Below are 26,826 nucleotides of genomic sequence, written 5' to 3' on the forward strand. Positions count from 1 at the left end.
GGAGTGGTTGTTGCCTTCTCAAGCTCAAACTGCTGTCAATTGGGCCATTTCACTTGAAAGTAGTAAAAACCCTTCTACTTCTGAATTGTGCAAACATTCGCTCAAACTCTAGGTTTTGCCACTGGGGACTGCCCATTTAAAGTTATTCTTATTACACAGGGGGAGACCCAAACTATCGAAACAACATCTGTTGTACCTCTTCATAACCAGTAACCATTAACAAAGCACTCCCAATGACTCTGGCAACCCATTTCACCCATTCAAAACTCTGCAAACAAAAAAAATCTAGTCCTCAAACCCTCTTTTTGATCACACTCTTACCAACTTCCAGGGATGATCATTTGTCCTGTCCCCTCTAGCAAATGCCTAAATATTTCCTTTATATTAATCCTATAAAATATTATAATACTATACTTAAAATATTAAAATACTATACTATAAAATATCACATCCCTTTTTGCCTATCAGTCAACTTTTGCAACTCACAAACCTTCAATCTATGCTCATAGGCAGCTCACTCACCATCTTCATCACTGGCCTCTCTACCACTTCCTCATCCCAAGAAACTACGGTGACACACCTGAGCCCAGTAATCCAGGTATGTTAACTCACGAGGGTGGTCTGAAAAGTTCTCGGCCTCAACCATAGATGCCAACGCTATCGTCAAGACATTTTTTTTTCTAAGTTGGGACATCTGTCATAAGCATCCATGTGAAATTGTAAGTCATTCTATCAAATAGTTTGTTTTATACAGCTATCTGAAGCAAAGGTGTTGTCTGTATCCCTTGAAATGGAAAAAATTGAGTATCGTGTGGTTATAAAATTCTTCGTAAAAGAAGGTTTAACACCAAAAGAAATTCATTCGAATTCATAAAACTTTATGGGCACTCTTCTCCTTCGTTTTCAACAAATAAGAAATGGGCTGCAGGGTTTAAATGTGGCCATACCACCTTGAAGATGATCCACGTGAAGGACGGCCAAAAAGTGTACCACCATCAGAAATCATTGATCAAGTGCATGATATGGTATTGGATGACTGGCAAGTCCAAGTGAGTGAAATTGCTGAAACGATAGGCATTTCAAAAGAACATGTAGGATATATTTTGTATGAAGAACTGCCTATGAGAAAGCTTTGCTCAAGATGGGTGCTGCGCTTGCTCACAGCAGATCAAAAATGCACTCAGATGAAAATCTCTGAACAGTACTTGGAGCGCTTTAAAAAAAATAAAACTGATTTTGTGCATCAATTTATTACTATGGATGAGACTTGGATTCACCATTACCCACCAGAATCCAAACAGCAGTCAAAACAGTGGACAGAAGCTGATTGTTCAGTGCCAAAGAAGACAAAGTCGGTTCCATCAGCAGGAAAGGTCATGGCATCAGTGTTCTGGGATGCTAAAGGCATTTTGTTTATTAAATATCTTGAAAAGACAATAACGGTGGAATATTATTCCGATCTTTTAACCAGACTAGACGAAAAAATTCATGAGAAAAGACCCGGTTTACAGAAGGAAAAAATCATCTTTCATCAGGACAATGCATTTGCACTGTTTTGGCAATGGGAAAATTAAGGGCTCTGCACGATGATTTGTTGGAACATCCTCCCTAAACCCCAGATTTGGCTCCCTCTGACTTCTATCTCTACCCAAAACTAAAACGCTTCCTTGCTGGTCAGTGTTTTTCTTCGAATCAAGAGGTGATTACAACTATAGAGGGATATTTTGCAGATTTTACTGAGAACCATTACAGGGATGAGAAAATGGCACTGGAACATCGCTGGAATAAATGTATTAGTCTCAAGGGAAATTATGTTGAAAAATAAAAATAATTTTGAAATTATAAATTCGTTTTTTCATTGTTAGACCAAGAACTTTGCAGACCATCCCCATATCTCTGCTTGTTAGTATGTTCTTCAATAACCAAATAATCCTGTAAGCTACCCTGGCTACTTTAGCAACATGCCTCTAAACTCCAACTCTATCTACTACTACTACTATCCCATAATCCCTGGCTTTATCAATTTCTTAGAGTCCAGTTTGCACAATGTGGTACACACAATGTACCGTGTATTATCGTACATAATGAGAAAAATTTATGGTAAAAAATACCACTTAAAGTTAGGGGTTCGCATTATATGCAGATCCTAAAAAATATAACATCTTATTAGACTTGCACACACAATATATACTACCTAATGCCTATGCAACCAAATCTACTTGACCCACTTGCATTCGGCGACCGTGTGCGCATCGTATCTGCACATAATTGTGCGCTCGGTCGGCGAATGATAGTGCACAGTTAAGTATATCGGTTTATTCGTTAAACAAACCTAGCCAGAAAATGAGCCAACAGAAACATAAACATTCATCTTTTGAAGCAGGATTTAAATTGCGTGTCGTGCAGTTTGCAGAAGAACATAATAACAGTGTTGCTATGACAGAATTTGGTGTAGCAGAGAGTAATATTAGACTTTGGCATAAGCAAAAAGACAGTCTTGAAAAAATCCCCAAAATGAAACGTGCCCGTCGTGGAGATGTAGCATCCTTTCCAGAACTCGAAGAAGATATAAATGAATGGATTTTGATGCAACGACAAGATGGCATTATAGTAACAAGAAATGCAATTCGTTTTCGAGGTCTACAACTCAAGAATGGTAAATTCAAAGACACACCAGGTATTTCATCTTTTCTTGCTTTGCCTGGGTGATACAACAGATTTATGAAACGCAAAGCATTAACATTACAACACCGAACAAAAATTGCGCAGAAGTTACCAAAGGAGCTTGAAGAAAAAGTTCAGTCCTTCCTTAAATTTATCATAAAATTACGGAAGTGTCACGGATATAAACTTTCCCAAATTGACAATATGGATGAGACGCCCATGTACTTTGATATGCCTGGGAATCGAACAGTAAATTCAGTTGGTGAAAAGGGTGTCTTCATAAAAACAACCAGACATGAAAAAACGCATTTTACTTGTTCTAGCATGCATGGCAGACGGAACCAAATTAAAGCCAACAGTGATATTTAGAAGGAAGAAAATTCTGAACCATATGAAATTTCCACCAGGTGTAATTGTTCGAGCCAATCAGAAAGGTTGAATGGATGAAGAAGGTGTACAATTGTGGCTGGATCAAGTATGGAACATACGTCCAGGTAGCTTGTTATCAACAAAGCATGCTAGTCTGGGATATGTTCCGGGCACATTTAATAGAGGCAAGCAAAGAGAAAGCACGTGAGCTATGTACAGACCTAGCAGTCATACCGAGTGGTCTAACTTCCGTTTTGCAGCTGCTTGATATCAGCTTGAATAAGCTGTTTAAAGATCACTTACATGAAAAATGGAGAGAATGGATGTCATCTGGTTTGGTAAAGATGACAAAGGGTGGGAATTTTCAGAAGCCTGAGATCAACCTAGTCACCAACTGGGTTAAAGAAGCATGGGATTCGATACCATCTGAAATGATTCAACGCGCATTTCTTAAATGTGGAATAAGTAATTTAATGGATGGATCCGAAGATCACGTATACGAAAGCGAGGATGATGCACAACAAAATGGAGAGCATGAAGACGATGACGACAACTGCTACACTGATGATGCAAACCCTACAGATGAATTTATAAATGAAATGCTTGATGACTCAAAAGATGAAGAAGAATTTAAAGGATTTTGACATTTTGTTTTAAAATAAATATTTGTTTCATTAATTCGTATTGTATTATTTATAATGTTATGGAACAAGATTAACAGATCGCATTATACGTGGACATGGCATTTTAGGGCAAGTTTTCAGACAAAATTTCTAGATCGCATTATACGTGGATCGCATTATACGCGATAATATACGGTAATCTTTTTATCATAAAATGCATAACTCTACACTTTTCTATATTAACTTCACAGGTGTTATGTTTTGTCCATACTGTCATCCTATTTAAATCATTCTGCAAACTCTCTACATCATCTTGATTAACTATTAGCCTACTCAAATTTGCATCATCAGCAAACAATTTTGCTGATGATGCAATATCTCCCTTCAAATTATTTCCTGTATTATTTATGTACAAATTAAAACAGCAGTGGTCCAAGCACAGAGCCGTGGCACATTACTAGTCATTTCCATTCTCTTGGATTTGCTCCTCCATATACTACTTTTCAGGCAATGACAATCAAGGAAAAGAAGGAGTTGCCATAGTATTCAACACAAAATACGAGGCTAATCTTCTTGAATGGCAGGCAGTCTCAAATAGAGTAATGTGGGCAAATATGAGAATGGGGAACTGGACAATGAGGCTTATTTGTTGCTATGGTCCCACAGAAGGTTCTACTAAGGTAGAAGTGGAGGAATTTTTTGATGCTTTAGAAAAAGTAACTGACACAATGAAAAAGAAAAAGTTGGTCCTTGTTGGGGATCTAAATAGCAGAGTAGGAAATGATTGTCAGACATACAAAAATATTTTCAGAAAATTTGGAGAAAAGAGCAAAGCTAATAATAATGGCAAATACCTGTAGGATTTCTGCTCAGGACATGGACTGGTTATTACTAACACCATGTTCCAACATAAAAATGTGCACAAATTCACATGGAGAGAAGAGGCAAGGACTAAGAAAAGTCTCGTTGACTGTTATTGTTGATAGAGATGTTTTCACTATCGACAGAGGATATTGATGTTTCAAATCCTCTGTACTCCCTGGTGCAGGACACCAGAGCGTACAGAGGATTTGAAATTGGAAGTGATCGCTATTTAGTCTTGAGCAGGATAAAATGGAATTTCATAATGAAAAGAATAACATGTAAGAAAGTTTCAAAGCAAATAAAAGTTGAGCAGCTCTCAGACGTGAATTGTAGACTAACATACACAAAGATTATTGAAGAAAAAATGAAAGAGTTTGAGAACAGGAACCAACCCTTGGCGATTTAGTGGCAAGCCTTGAAGAAAACCCTGATTGATTCAGTCAGAGAGGCAAGTGGTGAGGCTGTCTGCAAGGATAGAAAAATTAGAACTCCATGGTGGACACAGGAAGTTAAAGAGGCAGTGAAGGAAAAGAAGAAAGCATATCAAAAGTTCATGGCATAAATAAATCATCTTTTGCTCTTAGAGAATACAGAGACAAATGTAAGAAAGCGAAACATTATGTAAAAGTCAAGGGAGGACTTTGGTAAGGACATGGAAAATAAATATCAAGAAGGTGGTAAGATATTCTGGAGGTTGTTGAAGCAGCTTAGAAATGAAAGAAAGAGGACTGTAAAGGAGTTATAAAAGGAGATGATAAAGGTGACATGAAAACAGGAGAAAAAGATATCCTTGAAGTATGGAGTAATTACTTCGAAAAATTGCTAAATGAAACACGCAGTGATAGCACAGTGGTAAAAAACACTCAACACGCATACAGTGAGGAATACATATCCAGTAGAAAAAGCCATCAAAGGCTTGAAATGTGGAAAGGCAGCAGGAGTAGGTGATATTCAACCAGAAATGCTGAAGTATGGTGGTATAAAAGTCTTACAGTTGCTGCACTGCATAGTTCAGAAAACCTGGACAGAGGGGCAAATTCCCAATGATTGGATTAGAGCTCTAATAGTGCCCATATATAAAAAGGGAAATAAAACTGAATGTGAGAATTACAGAGGTATTTCCCTACTGAGTGTTCCTGGCAAGATGTATGGAAGTATACTTGAGAAACAGTTGAGAAGAATTGTGGAAGAAAAGTTTGGTGAAGAACAAGCTGGATTCAGGCCAAATAGAGGCTGTCAGGATCAGATCTTCACTTTACGACAAATAGACGAGAAAGCATGGGAATATAACAAAGATTTGTATTTAAGTTTTGTCGATATGGAAAAGGCATATGACAAGGTGAAAAGAGAGAAGCTATTCAATAAGCTACAGTTATATGGTATCAATGGGGCATTATATCAAGCAATACTTAGTCTGTATTTGAGTTGTAAGTCAGCAGTTAGAATTGAAGGAAGTACAGGAAGATGGTTTAATGTTAAATCTGGTGTGAGACAAGGATGTACATTATCCCCTCTGTTATTCATTATCTATATGGATCACGTTATGAAGGAAAGTGGTATTAAACATGATATCAAAATTGGAGATGTTAATGTCAGCTCTTTGCTTTATTGGATGATGTTATACTTCTGAATAAATCCGCTACTAGTTTGCAAGATTCCCTGACTAAATTGAATCACTGTTGTAATAGATATGGTATGAAAGTCAGCATTAAAAAGACGAAGACAATGAAAATAGGTAGATTTGTTGAAAATGTCAACTGTGTTGTGAACAGAGAACCTGTGGAACAAGTAAAACATTTCAGCTACTTAGGCACGATTTTTAGTGAAGATAGTAAATTAAATATGGAAATGGACAACAGAATCAACAAAGCTTTTATGGTAGGAAGTCAATTGAATAAATTCATATGGAATAAGAAAGAAATTAGTAGGAACACTAAATTAGCTGTATACAAGACAGTGTTCAAACCAGTTTTAACTTATGGAACTGGGAGCTGGGTCAGAAGTAAAACACTTGACCAAAGACTAAAGACTGCAGATATGAAAGTCCTGAGAAAGATTATAGGCGTGAACAGATGGCATCAATGGCAATATCATATTAAAAACGAGGATATTAGGAAACAACTTGACATTGTTGGCATCCAGGAGTGCGTTAGCAGAGCTAATCTCAGGTGGTATTCACCTAAACAGAATGGGTGAGGAAAGATTAGCAAAACAAGTATTCTCTGCCAGGTTGGCAGGAAAACGACCCAGAGGAAGACCAAGATATAGGTGGATTGATATGGTACAATGTGCCTTAGATGATAGAAATATAAGATCTGATAATGATAATATTGGAGTCTTGACAAGTAATAGACTGATTTGGAGGAAAATTGTAAATAGGAAGTTATTAATGATGTAAATTTTTCATGTAGTACTATCATATCCTGTACACCCCTTGAGGGTACATGTCAGGAATTTGATGATGATATACTACTCTTTGGTATCTGTTATCAGATCAGTCACCCTTGTATCTATATTGCCAGTTTCATATCCATCCTGAGTTGTTGAAGTGTGCATTAGAGTTCTATATGGTATCCTATTAAATGCCTTTGCAAAATCCAGCATTATCATCATGTAGCCATTCTCTTTATCCACCTCAGTTGTTACTCTATTATAAAAAGTTAGTATATTACTAAGACATGACTCACCTTTCACAAAGCTATGCCATCCCTTATTCTTAGAACCTCTCTTATGCAAAGGAATTATTTTACCCTTTTTCTACTCCCTTTGAACACTCTAAGAGTTAATACTTAAATTAAACAGCCTAGTCAGAGGCTATTCTCATAAAGATGAGCTGATATTCCATCCAATTCTGCTGTTGTATTTGCATTCAGATTTGGCAATAACCTAAGTACCTCACATTCATCAACCTCTATTCTTGCATTAGTCCCTGACCTCTACCATAACAATATATTCATTTGGATGATAAGCTCGACAATTTCTTCTGCCTCTGTCACTTCTCTAACATCAATACTCATTAACATGATCTTTCCATATATTCTTCCTCATGATTACTATATGACAAAAGAATGCCTTGCCTGCTCGGCTAATTTCTTCTCATAATCTGATTTTGCCTTCCTTATCATGTTGGTCAACTTTTCTGTCTGACTCTTGTACTGGTCATGAGTTTGCTGGCCACCTTTCTCCTTATATATCCTCCACAACATTTTCTTTTTTTGTAGCTCAATTAATGATACTACTCATCCAATCCATCTAACTCCTAGCAGATTTATGGTATTGATATTGGGTATACAGTGTGATACTGCTTTCCTCCAGATATTCCTTGACTATCCTTCCCATGCACATCTTTATGCCATAGTACTGCTTCACACTGCCTTCTAAGTCAGGGGCGAATATTCCAGATGTCCTAGGTGTGCAGTGCTCATCCACCAAATAGCAACATTACCGATATTATATTTTTGCATTTATTCCCGTTAAAGATTCCCCTAATTGTTTCCAGACTTCACATGATTCCTAAAAGTAAACACAATATACTAATGCTTCATTAAGAGGATCCTTTTTGATTCATAAGCATTGCATCACATTCGCATTAATATCCCAGTTGTGTGTTCAAAATACATACGTTTTGAGTCTTTTGAAAAGATGTAGAGTTTCCGCAGTGGGTCAAATTCTTAGTGTTCTAGTAATTTTAAACTGTTCAGAAGGTGAGCTATGAAACAATAGCACCTAGAGGCTGTGATTGGTTATTGCACCAATCCAATTGAACGTTGTCATTTGTCATGAGTTGATGTTTTTGTTTCCAGAGTTTCATCTGTTTTGTGTGTGTGAAGTGTGAACTGACATGGTAGGCAAGTTTTTATATGTATATTATAGACAAGTTTTTAATATATAATTTTCAATAAATTTATAACATTTTCGCCCATATTTACAATGGGAAACAGTATTCCACTCCTTGGTAGTTGGAATGAAGCTTCAAGGTTAAGAAGTCAAAGAGATTTTCAGAATTAAAGGAGCAGTGGAAACAGCAGTTGAATAATACATAACGGGGTAAGGAAACCTTAAGCCACAGAAAGTCAAAAAGAGGAGATTCAAGAAATGACATCTTGTGGCAAAAAATATCTGCCATATTAAAAAACTACTATGTATTTGTATATTTAATAATATAATAATATTCCTTCTTATAGACAGCAGAAACTTACATGCCCATCCTTTGGAGAATTATGTCTAAGACTAGCTATGAAATCTCTTTTCCTTTCCATTTTCTTTTGGCTGTGATCACCGAGCCTCAAATCTGTGGCAAAATGAAAAGGTTTAACAACAGTATTCTGTGAAGATAATGACAAAGTAGGTTTTGATGGTAAGGCCATGATTCGCCTGAGGCGTCTTTGTTTTATTTTACGCTGAAGTGCCAACCATTTACGAGTTTTAGCAATTTCATCGAGTTCCATTTCTTCTGTGGATTTGCCTTTCTTATTTGCAGCTGTTCTCCTGAAAGAAGAGAGAAAAATTGCCTTCTAGACAGAACAATTTATGTAAGAAAGTGCTAAAGTTATTTGGATATTATTTTATTTACATAATTATACATAATTTTCTCTCTCAATTAACCTTAATGAAGATACTTCACATTCTCTCATTATAATATATAATAATTTATGAAGTTATCTACCACAATTAACTGAAAAAATAAAAAGTTCTTTGCATAATTAAAAATAGGTATTTAGTTTCATGGTTCATGTATCAAGGCCTTATAAAGAGGAATTACAATTTCCTTATCTCTACTTGTTAATGTGTTCTTCACTAGTCATGTAATCTTATATACAACCTTACAACATATCCTCTAAACTTTAACTCTCTGTCTATCACCACTCCTAAATCTCTAGTTTCATCTATTTCCTGGAGTATGGTGCCATCAATGTGATAAACGGCTTATAATCTATTTATTCCAAATTGCATAATATTACATTTCTTGATATTAAACTAACACCCATTAACTTTTGTCCATACTGACAGCCTATTTAAATTGTCCTGCAAGCTCTCCACATCGCCTTGATTAACTATTACTCTACCTAATTTCACAATAATGTGGTTCTCTGAGCTTAAAAAAATTTATTTCATTTTTAGTCAATTGAACAAGGCTCCTAGAAAATCTAACCATTACTGTGACATTAATTGATATAAGTGATGAGTAAGATTACGATATACTGTATATTTAATTTTTTAAAAAAATCGCTGATTAAAACCAATCCCTCAATTAGTTCAGCAAGTAAGTATGAAGCATGAACAGTCCTGATTTTTTGATCAAAAAAAAGAAATAAAGATCAGGATTGCAAGGGGAAGAACAAATCTGAAGGCCATGGATAACATCTGGAAAAGTAAAGTGATCAAAACTAAAACTAAGAGTACTGGAAACATGCATCTTCAGCAGTGTACCATATGGATCTGAAACGTGGGTAATAAATAAGAAATCAAGAAAAAGAATTTTGACATTTGAAAGAACTTGTTACAGGAAGATTCTAAGAATAGGATGGGTACAGAAAATCACAAATGAAGAGCTCTATTGGAAGATACAACCAAAGGAGAATCTAATGCAGATGATTATGCAACAGAAGCTGAAATTATTTGGACACATTTGCAGAATGAGTGAGGACCAGAAGATAAAGAAATTCATGTTTGGTATTATGGATGGAGTAAACAGAAAAGGTAGAGCATACAGAGAATGGACAACGACATAAAGGACTGGTGTGAAATGGGGTTACAGAAACTGTGCACTGGACAAAGAAAGGTGGAAGAAGATAGCGAAGGCGGCATCGGACACCAATAGACAGTGAGCCCACGGTTTGTGATGATGAACAGTCCTGACAGAATAGTGAAAGAAAAAAACCAAGGAGGCCTCCAACCTAACAATTAAGAAAAGATGAACAAATTCCAATCACCAGCTGGTTCAGTGCTTTGCTCTGTTACCCCATAGTTATCAATATCAGATGTAATGTTTCATATTTGTGAAGCATTACAACAAAGAACAGTGAAAAAAAAAAGTTTCTGGTGTTAAAAGATGACTAAAATTTGGCACGTTAGGTGCAAAGCCATTACTGCCTGGAGAACATAATGATTCATATAATATTTCATCATCATCAAATTCCTGTCATGTACCCACAAGGGGTGTACAGGATATGATAGTACTACATGAAAAAATTATATCATTACTAACTTCCTATCTACAATTTTCCTCCAAATCAGTCTGTTACTTGTCAAGACTCCAACATTATCAGATCTTATATTTCCATCATAAATAATAAATTTAGTTTAATCCTTTATCCAAGTGTGAGCAAACAAATTTGCACCTGAAAGTATCTTCAGGACTAGGGTAAGGTGGTACAACAACGGGCAACTCCTTGCAAAGGTGGAACAAGCTACCAACACTCCTATCTCAGTATCTCCCAAAATGCAAAACACATCTCCTTGCGGATATGTCTAATGTTATGCATTAAGGGACGGGCCACAACCCAGACTAGTTTCGACCTTTATTGAGGTCTTTACAGTGGGAGCCAGGCCCAAGTGGAGATACCAGGCAGAAGCATTACCAGGTCATCTTTACCTATAGCAGTTGCCAAATGGTGTGCCACCCTTTTTAATAAATTACTCTGGATTTAGAGAAAGATGTTGAAAGTTTATTTTTCACTTGGTTAGAGTATAATAAATTTAGTTTAATCCTTTATCCAAATGTGAGCAAAGAAAGTTTGCGCCTGAAAGTATCTTCAGGACTAGGGTAAGGTGGTACAACACCAGAACACTCCTTGCAAAGGTGGAGCAAGCTACCAACAGTCCTATCTCAGTATCTCCCATAATGCAAAACACATCTCCTTGCGGATAGGTCTAATGTTATGCATTAAGGGACGGCCACAACGCAGACTTGTTTCGACATTTATTGAGTTCTCTTCAGTGGGAGCCAGGCTCGAGTGGAGATACCAAGCAGAAGCATTAGCAGGTCATCTCTACCTATAGGAGTTGCCAAATGGTGTGCCACCCTTTTTAATAAATTACTCTGGATTTAGAGAAAGATGTTGAAAGTTTATTTTTCACTTGGTTAGAGTGTAATAAATTTAGTTTAATCCTTTATCCAAGCGTGAGCAAACAAAGTTTGCGCTTGAAAGTATCTTCAGGACTAGGGTAAGGTGGTACAACACCAGGACACTCCTTGCAAAGGTGGAGCAAGTTACCAACACTCCTATCTCAGTATCTCTCATAATGCAAAACACATCTCCTTGCAGATATGTCTAATGTTATGCATTAAGGGAAGGGCCACAACGCAGACTAGTTTCGACCTTTGTGTGAGCAAACAAAGTTTACTCACACTTAGATAAACGATTAAACTAAATTTGTTATACTCTAACCGAGTGAAAAATAAACTTTCGACATCTTTCTCTAAATCCAGAGTAATTTATTAAAAAGGGTGGCACACCATTTGGCAACTCCTATAGGTAGAGATGACCTGCTAATGCTTCTGCCTGGTATCTCCACTTCGGCCTGGCTCCCACTGAAGAGAGCTCAATAAGGGTCGAAACTAGTCTGGTTGTGCCCTTCCCTTAATGCATAACATTAGACATATCCGCAACTCCATTCGGAGTTACCTATAGGAGTTGCCAAATCGGCACACCATTTGGCAACTCCTATAGGTAGAGATGACCTGCTAATGCTTATGCCTGGTATCTCCACTCGGGCCTGGCTCCCACTGAAGAGACCTCAATAAAGGTCGAAACTAGTCTCGGTTGTGGCTCTTCCCTTAATGCATAAAATTAGACATATCCGCAAGGAGATGTGTTTTGCATTATGGAAGATACTGAGATAGGAGTGTTGGTAGCTTGCTCACCTTTGCAAGGAGTGCCCTGATGTTGTACCACCTTACCCTAGTCCTGAAGATATTTTCAGGCACAAACTTTGTTTGCTCACACTTGGATAAAGGATTAAACTAAATTTATTATACTCTAACCAAGTGAAAAATAAACTTTCAACATTATATTTCTATCGTCTAAGGCACTTTGTACCGTATCAATCCATCTATATCTTGGTCTTCCTCTGGGTCGTTTTGCTGCCAGCCTGGCAGAAAACACTTCTTTTGCTAATCTTTCCTCGCCCATTCTGTTTAGGTGACCATACCACCTGAGATTAGCTCTGCTAATGCATTCCTGGATGCTGACAATGTCAAGTTCTTTACTAATATCCTCGTTTTTAATATGATATTGCCATTGATGCCATCTGTTCACACCTATAATCTTTCTCAGGACTCTCATATCTGCTGTCTCTAGTCTTTGGTCAAGTGTTTTACTTCTGACCCAGCTCTCAGATCCATAATTTAAAACTGGCTTGAACACTGTCTTGTATACAGCTAATTTAGTGTTCCGACTAATTTCTCTCTTATTCCATATGAATTTATTCAATTGACTTCCCACCATACCAGCTTTGCTGATTCTGTTGTCTATTTCTATATTTAATTTACCATCTTCAGTAAAAATCGTGCCTAAATAGCTGAAATGTTTTACTTGTTCCACAGGTTCTCCATTCACAACACAGTTGACATTTTCAATGATTCTGCCTATTTTCATTGTCTTTGTCTTTTTAATGCTGACCTTCATACCATATTTATTACAACAGCTATTCAATTTAGTCAGAGAATCTTGTAGACTTGTAGCGGATTTATTTAGAAGTATAACATCATCCGCATAAAGCAAAGAGCTGACATTAACATCTCCAATTTTGATTATCATGTTTAATACCACTTTCCTTCATAATGTGATCCATATAGATAATGAATAACAGAGGGGAAAATGTACATCCTTGTCTCACACCAGATTTAACATTAAACCATCTTCCTGTACTTCCTTCAATTCTAACTGCTGACTTACAATTCAAATAAAGACTAAGTATTGCTTGATATAATGCCCCATTGACACCATATAACTGCAGCGTATTGAATAGCTTCTCTCTTGGCACCTTAGCATATGCCTTTTCCAAATTGACAAAACTTAAATACAGATCTTTGTTATATTCCCATGCTTTCTCGACTATTTGTGAAGATCTGATCCTGACATCCTCTGTTTGGCCTGAATCCAGCTTGTTCTTCATCAAGCTTTTCTTCCACAATTTTTCTCAACCATTTCTCAAGTATACTTGCATAGATCTTGCCAGGAACACTCAGTAGGGAAATACCTCTGTAATTCCCACATTCAGTTTTATTTCCCTTTTTATATATGGGTACTATGATAGCTCTACTCCAATCATCGGGAATTCGTCCCTCTGTCCAGGCTTTCTGAACTATGCAGTGCAGCCACTGTAAGACTCTTATACCACCATACTTCAGCATGTCTAGTCGAATATCATCTACTCCAGCTGCCTTTCCACATTTCAAGCCTTTGGTGGCTTTTGCTACTTCAAGTATGGATATGTATTCCTGCCTACATGCCTGGTCAGTGTTTTTTACCACTGTGCTGTCATCACTGCTTGTTTCATTTAGCATTTTTGCAAAGTAATTACTCCATACTTCAAGGATATCTTTTCCTCCCGTTTTCAAGTCACCTTTATCATCTCTAATTCCTTTTACAGCACTCTTTCCTCCATTCCGAAGTTTCTTCAACAACCTCCAGAATATTTTGCCACCTTCTTGATATTTATTTTCTATATTCTTGCAAGTCCTCCCATGACTTTTGTTTAGCTAGTTTTACATAGTGTTTAGAATTCTTGCATTTGTCTCTATATTCTCTAAGAGCATAAGCTGACTTATTTGACAGGAACCTTTGATATGCTTTCTTCTTTTCCTTCACTGCCTCTTTAACTTCCTGTGTCCACCAGGGAGTTCTGATTTTTTTTATCCTTGCAGACAACCTCACCACATGTGCCTCGCTGGCAGAATCAATCAATGTTTTCTTCAGAGTTTGCCACTTAGTCTCCAAGGTTTGATTCCTGTTCTCAAACTCTTTCATTTTTTCTTCAATAATCTTTGTGTATTTTAGTCTACAGTTCACATCTGCGAGCTGCTCAACTTTTATTCACTTTAAAACTTTCTTACATGTTATTCTTTTCAATATGAAATTCAATTTTATCCTGATCAAGACTAAATAGTGATCACTTCCAATTTCAAATCCTCTGTACACTCTAGTGTCCTGCACCAGGGAGAAAACATCACTATCAACAATAACATGGTCAATGAGACTTTTCTTATTCCTAGCCTCTTCTCTCCACGTGAATTTGTGCACATTTTTATGTTGGAACATGATGTTAGTAATAACCAGTCCATGTCCTGAGCAGAAATCCAACAGATATTTGCCATTATTATTAGATTTGCTCTTTTCTCCAAATTTTCCCAAAATATTTTTGTGTCTCACAATCATTTTTCCTTTTTCATTGTGTCAGTTGCTTTTTCTAAAGCCTCAAAAAATTCCTACAGTTCTACCTTAGCAGAACCTTCTGTGGGACCATAGGCACAAATAAGTCTCATTGTCCAGTTCCCCATTCTCATATTTGCCCACATTACTCTACTGGAGACTGACTGCCATTCAAGATTAGCCTCGTATTTTGTGTTAAATACTATGGCTAAATACTATCATATAATATTTATGTTTCTAATAAACAAAATCAATTTCACTTCTAATGAAATGAGAAATAACTATTTGAATTTTACCTATTGATAAAGTCTAAGAATCTGGTATGGTATTATTATAAATGGCATAAGTCACTCACCGGTGAGCTCTACCTGTTAAATCTTAAATGGTTCTTGCTTCGTCCAACTAACTTCTCTCTAACTTCTCCCTCTTCAACTGTCTTTGATAATATTCTTACTGATATGCTTCTTTATATCTATCTAAATTTCTGTGGCATGTAATTTAAGAGTCCTTCCTCTACCAGGAAAGAGACTGGTAGTTACAAATCCGATAATGGTTAGTTATGCCGCAAGTGTAAATGAGTGAATATTTAAAATCATTATATATTCATTTAACAGATGAGTTAAATAATGATGACCATGATGTCAAAACTGACATCATAGTCAGTTTTGCCATCCAGTCCTTATTTATAAGTGTACTTCTGGCTAACACTCTCTCTACTCTTTGACTGTCATTTACTCAGGCTATTTCATTTGCAGAAATTAATTCTACAAACATGAAAGGAACCGCTACAGAAAGCTCTCATCACCTGAACTTGTCAATTTCTACTTAGAGCATCTTGAAGCCTTTGTTTTCTTCAATATAGCTTCAATCTTACTTTTGGGTTTGCTATGTGGATGATGTTTTTGTCATCTGTCCAGACTCAAAAACATCTCTACCAACTTTCTTAACAAATTAACAGCTTACATCCATTGCATCAACTTCACTATGAAAAAGGGAAAGAGACATGATAATTAGCTCCTGAACATCCTCCTTCACTGTACACCATCTGGAATACTTATAACTTCTGTTCACTGTAAATCTACCCTTCACAGGCTGTTACATACAGCAAGATTCAGCTCATCATCCATTTCAAAAAATAAGCATCTTCAAATCTTTGCTCAATAGAGCACATGTTATCTGCTCCAATTCCCAAACTCTCCAGCATGAATTGAATACCATTCAGTGCACCATACTACAGAATGCATTCAAACTTCAAGGAATTTTGAATGCGTTTAGGAAACACATAAGCCTAATTCCAAGAACAACCCTGAATCTGTATGGTGAGTCCTTATCCCATACAGTGTAGGCATCTCAGAGGTGATTAGAAAGATCCTGATACAGTTCAGGCCCTACATTCTTCTTTGTCAACAAAATCTCCTCCTGGTTACCATCCATGAAAGATAAATAGCCCCCCCCTCTCTCTCTCTCTCTCTCTCTCTCTCTCTCTCTGGTGTTTAACAGGTTTAGTGTGAATGAATCTGCTTGTATTTAGAACAAACAGGATGTTTGATCAAAAAAGCAATTACAAGAGCAACTATCTTATATTGTTAACAATAAAGCAGAAAAATCTGGCTTTGCTCAGCATGGAATGAACACTGATCACAATATCCTCAGGTACAATACTCATCTTTTATATCAATGTCAGTTTAGGTTTGAGAGGCTATTTAAAGAGAGTGGTGAAGCACCTCTACACTGCCCAAACTTAAATCAGAATGAGTGCTTATCTGTTGCCAACATTTGGAAAAACTCATCCTTATAAATGGCAATGATGAGCATTAGTGTGTCCCCCTCTCTTTTTTAATATAATGCTCTCTCATTCAATTATCTAAATTTGATTAATATTTGTATTAAAAATAATTTAATTTTAGTTTTTATTATAATCTCATTTGAATTTACAACCATCTATATGATGGCACTCCAGCACATGGCTCAGCTCTGCAAACAGGATCAATGTTCCTTATTCTAGCTTCACCTTGTGATTATGCTGATACACTGATAATGGCCTGTTCATTTCTGGCCAAAATATTAGCAACAATAAAATAATTATATAATCTGGGTGTGTAATTTGAACCTCTGGTAAAATTATTATTATTGCTATTACCTGAGATGTACAGGGAGTCAATGACTCATCGAGGGAGGCCATACATCAACTAAACCAGCTGACATACTTCCCTTGAATTCATTCAAACTAGATGTACTCACTATCCTTAAAGGCAAACTATTTCACTCACTGCTCTGTAACAGAAAAACCTAGCTATTACACTCCTTCTTGACTGCAAACAAACTTAACTTCAATGGATGCCCCTGTGTTCTCATCAGTAGCTCAGTCGGTATAGATGAAGCCCTTTGGGCAGAAAACCTGGGTTCGATTCCTGCCCATGAAGTGAGGAACCTTTACTAGCCTCTTTTGACGAAAGGTGAGTTAGCCAGTACATATGGAGGTAAGGGATTTTTCGCCTGGAAACTTGGGTTTTTCATCCCCCAGAAGAGTCAAACCGGCCCCATGAAAACACACAAATTACAGTCAGGAATACTTAAGACTATCCCTTCCAACTATAGGCTTGATTCGTAAACTATGCTGGTCCCAAGCATGAATAAAAATAGCGGGGGACTGAGATTGTGTTGTACCCCCATAAAAGGGGCTCACGGCCATTGTATCATCATATGAAATAAATAAATAAAATAGCACCAATTCAGAAGTTTATAGACCTCTATCATATAAGCCCTCTTTCACCTGTTAACCACCAATCTGTAATCCACACTAGCAATCTGTCCTCATAATCTAAATCCCATAATCTGGATATAATCTTTGTAAATCTTTTTTGCACCCTTTCCATATCTTCTTTATCCCCTTAGAACCCAGGAGACCAAATCTGTGCACAATAATCCAGGTATGGTTTTATCAAGGCCTTATAAAGAGGCTAAATGACTTCTTTATCGTTACATGTCAAGGTTAGCTTCAATATCACAATTCTCTTCCGAGTTGTATTTGCAACTTTTGCTATGTGCTGTTAAATTGTGAATGAAACTATGTTGTGTAATTTATTTTTTTTCATTCACATTTAACATTACTTATTATATATTAATCATAATTTGTATAAAGATTATTTATTGTTCCTTAATTAAGAATTACTATTTAAATATTTATTCTAAACTTAACCTACTATTAATTTATTAAATAATAATATGTGCAGAATTTATAATAACTAAAATATATATATGATGTAATGAAAAGTATTATTATAATTAATTCTATACGTAATGAAAAGGCTGATTAAGTAGCTCAAATATTCTGTTTATTCTTATTTGTGAAAATTTAACGTTATGTAATCACTCATGTAGTAGTAGAGCATTGTATTACATTAGCGAAATGTTTGCGTTTATTTGTTGTCATGGAGACGCATGATATAAACAAGCACAAGTCGAATAGAGCGTGACCTTCGGACTGAAAGGAGAGGAAAGATATTATATATAAAAAAAAAAAGATTTTGAATTGAAAAAGAGAGGAAGTTTTTGCGGAGCGGGAAGGAAGGTAGGATACAAGCAAAAGAAGTGGAAGAAAATTATAAGTTCTCTAGGGCAGAAATTCATGAGAATAGTGTTTAGAAGTGAGCCAAAACACAGTGAATCATATACTTAGCTGCAAGTGAAGTCAGCTGTGTTGTAAAGGAAAATTAATGCCGTATCCGGATAAATAAAGAACTGGACATTCAATGAAAAATTCTGATTAGTTCCAGATAGTCTAGGATTACGTCTTAATTCTATGTTGCCTTGAGAAGAATTATATTGAAATTAACTAGTTTCAGAAAAGTAAACAAGTAAGGATATCAGTGCCTTATTGATGTGTTTTTTTTTTGAGTAGTGAAGCGCAATTAACAGTAGTTCAGTTAAATTGTTGAAGAATTTTTATTAATGTGTTCCGCTAACGTAAATAAGTTAATTCATAAGTGTGCTCACAATTAATAGATGTATTGAAGATTGTATCTGGTAAGAGTAGTCATACTTGTTTGTTTATTCTAACATTAACATATCTTCGAAGTTCAAAGTCCGAAATAAGATTGCTTGGAGTATTGTCTACCTTGATTAGTGCTTCCTGTGAATTTAAACATTAAGTACAGCTGATAGATATGTGGAGACTGATTAAATAAGAAGTTTTGTTTTATTAACTTGAGTTAAGAAGGCTTGTGATTTTAAAGCTGTGAATTGTATGTGAAAGTTTAGAACATTGAATTGGCATGAGTGACTTAGCAAGATGTATTAAGTTGATTGTATTGTTTCATTTTTAAGCAGAATTCTTGTATTTGTTATATATATCATATATTAAATGTTTTATTTTGTTAATCTAAATATTGTGTTTGCCTGAATTCCCTTTTATTGCACCGTTCATAAATATTCGAATCTTGCAGGAACCCCAAGTGGAATAGTAAATAATTCGGCCTAAATAAATGAGGAGACTGCTAACTTAATTAAGAATTGACCCTACTATTTTGTATAGACTAATCTAAAAATAGGGTGGCGCAGTATAATTATAAATTTCTCTACTTTTGGATCGGTGATTAATTTGCAATTAGTTGTTATATTGATAAGAGTGACTTGAACCAAGATGGCGGATTTAGAACATAACATGAAAATAGAACGTCACGACAGTGCCCTTTGAATTTCAAATTCTTATTCACCATTATGCCAAGATCCCTAACTTCATCAGTTTCTTGTAGCATAACTCCACTAATAAATATGCTGCTGGAAATCTCATCATACTAACATTAAACTGACAGCCATTTTTGTTTTCACTAAATTTCCAGCCTGTTCAAACCATTTTGTAAGTGCTTGATGTCAAGAACATCCCTGATTACCCTGCCTATTTTCACATCATTGTCAAACAATTGCACATCTCTTGTTAGACCCTTCCTAATGTCATTAATGTATAAAGTGAACAATGGCCCAAGGACTGAACCCTGAGGGTACACCACTGGTCACGTTAAATCTGGCAGATTCACACTAACAATATACTACTTTTGATATCTGTCTCTCAACCATAATTTGATCCAAGTCAAAAGAGTTTATATTCCAATTCCATATTCTCCAGCTTATGCAACAGCCTTTTGCATGGTATCCTACCAAATCCATTAGCAAAATCCAATATTATATATAGCTTATCCATTCCCTTTATCAAACTCGGCCGTAACATTGTTATAAAATATGAGCAAATTGCTAAAACATGACCTTCCTTTAGTAAACCCATGCTGCTCCTTGCAGAGTATTAGCTTGTTTGTGTACCCATTTCTGCATGCGAGTTCTTACCAACTTCTCTAAAATTTTCAGTTTTTGCACTACCCTGGTGCAATGGAACTATCATACATTCCTGAGCTGACACTCAAGTTATAGAAGCATTTGAAAGGTCTAGCCAATTTGGTTGAACATTCCTTAAGCAAACATGCTGATATTCCATCTGTCCCTTTTTGACAAATTCTTATCTAGGTTATGCAGCAGCTCTTTGACTGCATTTTCCTGCACCTCTAACTCCTTATCCAACGTAGCAGTAGCACTGTGCACCATGTTACATACTACTGGTTGATATATCGTAGCGAAGTGTGCACTCATTACACAAACAATCTCATTATCTTCTCAGACTAGAGTACCACCTGCAATTCTTTCTTTTGCTTACAGCATAACAATAAAATTCTTTTGGATTGCCTTTAGCTTGCATAGTCAATTTCTTTTCATACTCCAGTTTAGTTTTCCACACAATACTCATTATTTTTCTGGCCTGCACTTCATATATTTCAAAACTCCTCACACTCATATTCTCATGATATTCTTTCCACATCTTCTTGTGCATCTCTTGCTTAATAAGGTTGCACATCCATTTCACTTACAACCTATTTATTCTTTGAACACTAGGGACACATTCAAATACTGCCTCATTTAAGCATTTTTTTCAAAGATTCCCATGCATTGCTGACATTTTTCAAATTCAGTAACTGATACCATGGACCATGGCACCAAAGATAGTATTCTCCTAAGTTGATCATAATTTCCAACTTTGTAGTTCAACATGTAACTGTTCTAGCATCCAAATAATTAGATACTCCCAAGAAAGAAAAGCATGATCACTGTCACCAACTGGTGGTAAAATGGTTTGGGCATTTTGAGTATGTGTGGGGAGAGAAAAGAAAAAGTTGTCCAACCAGGCCAAGACAAACTGTAGATTTAAATATAAAAAATAGTGAGGAGGTGACTTGTTATGTCTATACACATATGCCAGGACATTAGAAACAAAGTGTTTGAAACCTGGCTCTCAGAGTTGGATGTTGTAACCAAAATCAAGTGCAAAGGATATAGTATTTTTATGAATGACAGAAGAGATAGGAGTGGAGGGGGAGAAGTACTGTTAATGATAGCTGATGACCTGAATCCAGTTAGGACAGAAATACATGAAAGCTATAATGGTAATAATTTCCCCTGATTTTGAGACAATCTAGTGTGGAGGCACTAACAAGATGAAATATATGGTGGAATGTTGCTAAAGACTTGGCTGTTCGTTTGCTGGGGATGAAGAAATGCATTGCCAAATTAACCAGATGAATACACAAGTAATTATCATGGGTGACTTAAATTATCCACATATTGATTGGGTATCAGAGAAAACTCATGATAAGAGTTTTCTCAAGCAGTATGTGAAAGAAGCAACTTGAGGACAAAGAGTGTTAGATCTGATCATAGGGTAAAAGGTGTCTCAGTTAAGCATGTGACTATTTAGTAACCAGTTGGGGACAGTAATCATGCCGTACTGAACTGGAAAGAGCCCAATTATAAGGATGTTCCAATTGGACAGGTTATATGCTGAACTACAAATCTGGAAATTATGACAAACTCATGAGAATGCTATCTTTGGTTCCATGATATCAGTTAATGGATGTGAGAGATATCAGCAGAGCATGGGAAGCATTGAAAAGATGATTAAATGATGTGGCATTTGAATGTGTCCTTAGAGTTAAAAGAACAAATATAATGGTAGTGAAATGGATGTGCAATCTAATTAAATAAGACATCCAAAAGAAACAGAAAAAGATGATAATATGGAAGGGATATCGTAGAATAAGAGTGAGAGGAGTTACGAAATATAAAGTGCAAGCCAGAAAAGTTATGTGCTCTTTAACTTCATTATGCTGCAAGGAAAAGAAAGAATAAATGTGAAAGAATAACTTTAGTGAATGCAGACAGTACACTTGTGTCAAAAGCAGATTTCATTATTCACATAATGAGTGCTCACTTTGCTAAGATTTATCAACCTAGTGTATGTAACAGTGTGCAGTGATAACCATTGCACTGGATGAAGAGATACATAAGAAGGAAACTCTAGAGATGTTACCTAACCTGGAAAAGAATTTGGCAATAAGGACAAATGGGATATCACTAAAAGTATGCTGAAGGACTGTTCAGTTTTTAAGTATATAGATGGGACTGTTCAGTAACTAAATATATGGATAGTACATTGATGACATGTTCGTATAATTTTAATATAAGCTCAGGTAAGATCCCACAGTAGGGAAGAATATATGATAATCCCATTGCACTAGGGTGGTGCAGAGACTAATGAGGCTAACTCTTGACCTAAACAGTATCTCTGGAGTGGTTGTGAAGATTTTAGAGAAGTTGGTAAGAATTTGCATACAAAGTGGGTTAACAAACAAGTTATACTTTGCAATGAATGGCATGGGTTAACACGTTCGCTGCCAACTACGAGTATACTTGTAGTCGGTAAACCAGCCACACAAGCCAGCTACGAGTAACGAGATTACTGTACTGACCTTGAAGAAGTGAAAATGCTTGGCTTGTGGAGCTAGCTTCAAAACTGTGTATTCTCATAGATGGTATATGTTCTGCACAAGCCAACTACAAGTATACTCGTATGATGCTTACCACCGGCAACGAGATTACCATACTGACCTTGAAGAAGTGAAATTACTCGGCGTACGGGAACAGACTATGCCGAAGTAGCGTGGCAGCGAACGTGTTAACTAAAGGCAGATTGCGTCTGAGCAATTTGCTGATCATTTATAATAATGTTATAGCTAAGCTGGATGAATAAAATGGATAACACTGTGATACTGTTGGAATTTGCTGAGGTAGGATATCACAAAAGGCTGTTGAAAGAATATAGGACTGGAATATAAGCTGTTAGCTTGGATATGTGGAAGACTGATGGACAAGTATCAGAAAATGGAATATGGGGTGTGGTGAGTTTATCAGATTTAAGTTGTCTGAGGGATCACTTCTTGGGCCATTATTGCTTAATCCATATATTAATGATATTGGGAAGGGCCCCAGTCAGGAGATGTTCAACTGTTTGCTGTGCAAAGATAGGCAGTGCAATCAAAGATGCTACTGATATACAACATTTAGAGAGAAATTTGAATAGGCTGGAAGGAAGTGCAGGCAAATGATAATGGCTATTTTTTTAGTGTTAGAAGGTGTAAAGTTATACACTTTGGCATGATGATATATCCAACAGTATATTACATTGGTAAGATTGTGCTTAGATAAGCTGATGAAGCCAGAAATATTGAAGTTATGGTACACAGGAAGTTGAAGTGCAAATGTCACATAGCAAATATTGCAAATACAACTTTGAGAATAATTGTAATGTTGATGCAAACATTAACCTGTAAGGATTAGAAAGTCATTTTGACTGTAAAAGATCTTGATAACTGCACCTGGACTACTGTGCACAGATATGGTCTCCTGGGTTTTGAGGAATTAAAAAGTGTGGAAAGTCCGTAGAGTAGAGTTACAAAGATGATAACAGGATTACTAGCAAAGTAGAATACAAGGATAGATAAAGAGTAAGTGGACTGTAGACATTGTTAGGAAATACAGTGCGATTGGTGTGATCACATCCTAATCATTCGCCGAACATGTTGAGAGAAAAATCTAGCTCTGACTCCTTTCTCAACTGCACACAACCTTAACTTCCACAGATGTCTGCCTATCCTCTCCTTCTTTATTATGAAAAATGTTATCAAATGATATCATATAATGTCCTCTCAAAAGTTTATACCCTTTTTCTTCTGTCTGCAGCAGTCCACATACTCTCAATCTATCCTCATAATCTACATTCCATAACCCTGATATTATCTTTCTACCTCTTCTTTACCACCTTTCCACAGCTTCTTTATCCCTTTGGAACTCAGGAAACAAAATCTGCACACAGGACAGTGCAGTCACATGAAGGTCTTGTAGAGAGACAAAATGACTTCCATAATATCATTGTATGTCAATGTTTGTTTGAACATCACAATTATCCTCTGAGTTGTATTTGCAATTTTTGAACTTCAGCTTTCCATCAATCATAACTCCAAGATCTCTATCCTGATCAATTACTCTAAGCATAATCCTACCACTATAATATGCTGATGGATATCACATTATGCCAAAGTGCATAATGTCACTCTGTAAATGCTGTATGTCATTATCACCTCTGATATACCTACCAATTTTTGCATCAGAAAGTAACTGAAGATCTCCAGTCAGCTCCTTTCCAATATGATTACTGTACAGATTAAATAATAATGGTCCAAGGAATGATCTCTAGGGTGCATCACTGTCACCTTAAATCTGGTAGATTCACGTTCCCCACATACCACTTTCTGATAATAGTCCATCAGCCACCCAATTATCCAAGCCAATAGTTTATATTCTTATCCAATATTATCTAGTATATGAAACAGCTTTTCATGTGGCATCCTATCAAGTGCCTTGGCAAAGTCCAACAGTAATCACAGTATATCCATTTCAATCATCCAACTCTCAGCTGTAACAGTATTATAAAATATGAGTAAATTTCTCAGAGACAACCTTCCTTTAATAAACCTATGCTGTTTATTATGAAGTATAACTTGTTTGTTATATAATACAAAAAGTTATATTCAAGCAATAACAGTCAGGGAAAAGGAGTTTTCATAGTATTCAACACTAAATATGACGATAATCTTCTTGAATGGGGAACTGGACAATGAGACTTATTTGTACCTATGATCCGACAGAAGGTTCTACTAAGGAAGCAATAGAGGAATTTAAAATTTTTTGAGGCATTAGAGAAGGCAGCTATACAATGAAAAAGGAAAAGTTGTTCATTGTTGGAGATCTAAACAGCAGGTAAGAAATGATTACCAGACATATAGGAATGTTCTAGGAAAATTTGGAGAAAAGAGTAAAGCTAATAATAATGGTAAGTACTGGCTGGATTTCTGTTCAGGTCATGGACTGGCTATTACAAACACCATGTTTCAACATAAAAAATGTGCATAAATTCACATGGAGAGAAGATGCAAGATAAGAAAAATCTCACTGGCTAAGTTACTGTTGATAGTGATGTTTTCCCACTGGTTCAGGACACAAGAGTATACAGAGGATTTGAAATAGGAAGTGATCACCATTTAGTTTTGAGCAGTTTAAAATAGAATTGAAAAGATGAGAGTGCAAGAAAGTTTTAGAACAAATTAAAGTTGTGCAACAACTTTCAGACTATTTTTCAGATATAGACTAAAGTACACAAACATCATTATTCAAGAAAAAATAAAGAGGCCGTCAAGGAAATCAAAGCACTGTGTAAAAGTAAAACTAGCTAAACAAAAGTCATGGAAAGACTTTGATAAGAACATGGAAAATAAATACAAGGAAGGTGGCAGAATATTCTGGAGGCTATTGAAAAAGCATAGAAATAGAGAAAAGAGAAGTATAAAAGGAATCAGAGATGATAAAGGTGACATGAATGAAAACTAAAGATAAAGATATTCTAGATGTCTGGAGTAGGTGCTTGGAATGATTACTAAATGAAGTAAACATTTAGGATGGTTGCAGAAAACACTTAACAGTAATGTAGTCAGGAATATATATCCATACTTGAAGTAGAAAAAGTCATCAAAAACCTGAAATGTGGAAAGGCAGCTGGAGTGGATAAAATTCAAATATGGAAGTACAGAAGTTTTACAGTAGCTACACTGGACTGCAATGCATAATTCAGAAGGCCTAGTCAGAAGATCGAATTCCAGACAGCTCTCATAGTACTCTATAAAAAGGGAAATAAAGCCGAATGTGAGAATTACTGAAGTGTATCTCTACTGAGATTTCATGGTAAGATTTATGCAAGTATACTTGAGAAACAGCTAAGAAAAATTGTAAAAAGAAAGCTTAGCAAAGAACAAGCTGGATATAGGCCAAATTGAGGTTGTCAGGATCAGATTTTCACTCGAAGATAATACTTGAGAAATCTTGAAAATATAACAAAGATTTGTATTCAAGTTTCATAGATCTGAAAAAGGCATATGAAAAGGTGCCAAGAGGAAAGCGCTTCAAAACATTGTAGTTATATGGTGTAAATGAGACATTGTATCAACACCTCATTAACAACTACATCTTGTGAAGTTATCACCAAATCCAAAACATTAAAGCCTCCAGTTGCTTCAATCAGGTGCTGCTTAAGATACTTATCTCTCAGAAATTCCACAAACTCGCTCTCCTTGTTCCCGTACACTATCTCCTCCTTCCAGTCTATATTCCTGTAATTAAACTCTCCCATCAGGATCACCTTCTTTTTATATGCTCAACTAATTTGCCTAACATTTCACAATCAGTATTCTCTGCATTCCCTGGTCTATAACAGCATCCTACCAGATATACTAACTTGTTTATTTCAACTTCGTATCACACAGATTCAAAATCTGTGCATGCACCAACCCAACTTCCACACTTTGCAGACACAATTCCTCTGTAATCATTAACAGCAGCCACCCCTCCTCTTTTCACATCTCTGTCCTTCCAGAAAATTATATATCCTTCTAATTCTATTCCCGACTTCACATCCTCCTCAGACAGCCAAGTTTCGCTTA

The 26,826-nt window shown here is 36.1% G+C and overlaps 1 protein-coding gene across 1 annotated transcript in view; it reads right to left on the reverse strand.

The window, feature by feature from the left end:
• Positions 1-26,826, reverse strand: part of LOC150100619 (targeting protein for Xklp2 homolog) — a 293,999-nt gene that overhangs the window by 206,334 nt on the left and 60,839 nt on the right. The window contains exon 6 of the mRNA XM_090401739.1: positions 8,720-9,008. Within this exon, the coding sequence (XP_090257865.1) occupies positions 8,720-9,008 (289 nt within the window). The remainder of the gene's footprint in view (positions 1-8,719; positions 9,009-26,826) is intronic.

The sequence above is a fragment of the Typopeltis vanoorti genome, chromosome 12 (genome assembly GCF_054136105.1).
Source record: "Typopeltis vanoorti isolate ZY-2024b chromosome 12, IOZ_Tvanoo_1.0, whole genome shotgun sequence".
Classification (NCBI taxonomy): domain Eukaryota; kingdom Metazoa; phylum Arthropoda; class Arachnida; order Uropygi; family Thelyphonidae; genus Typopeltis; species Typopeltis vanoorti.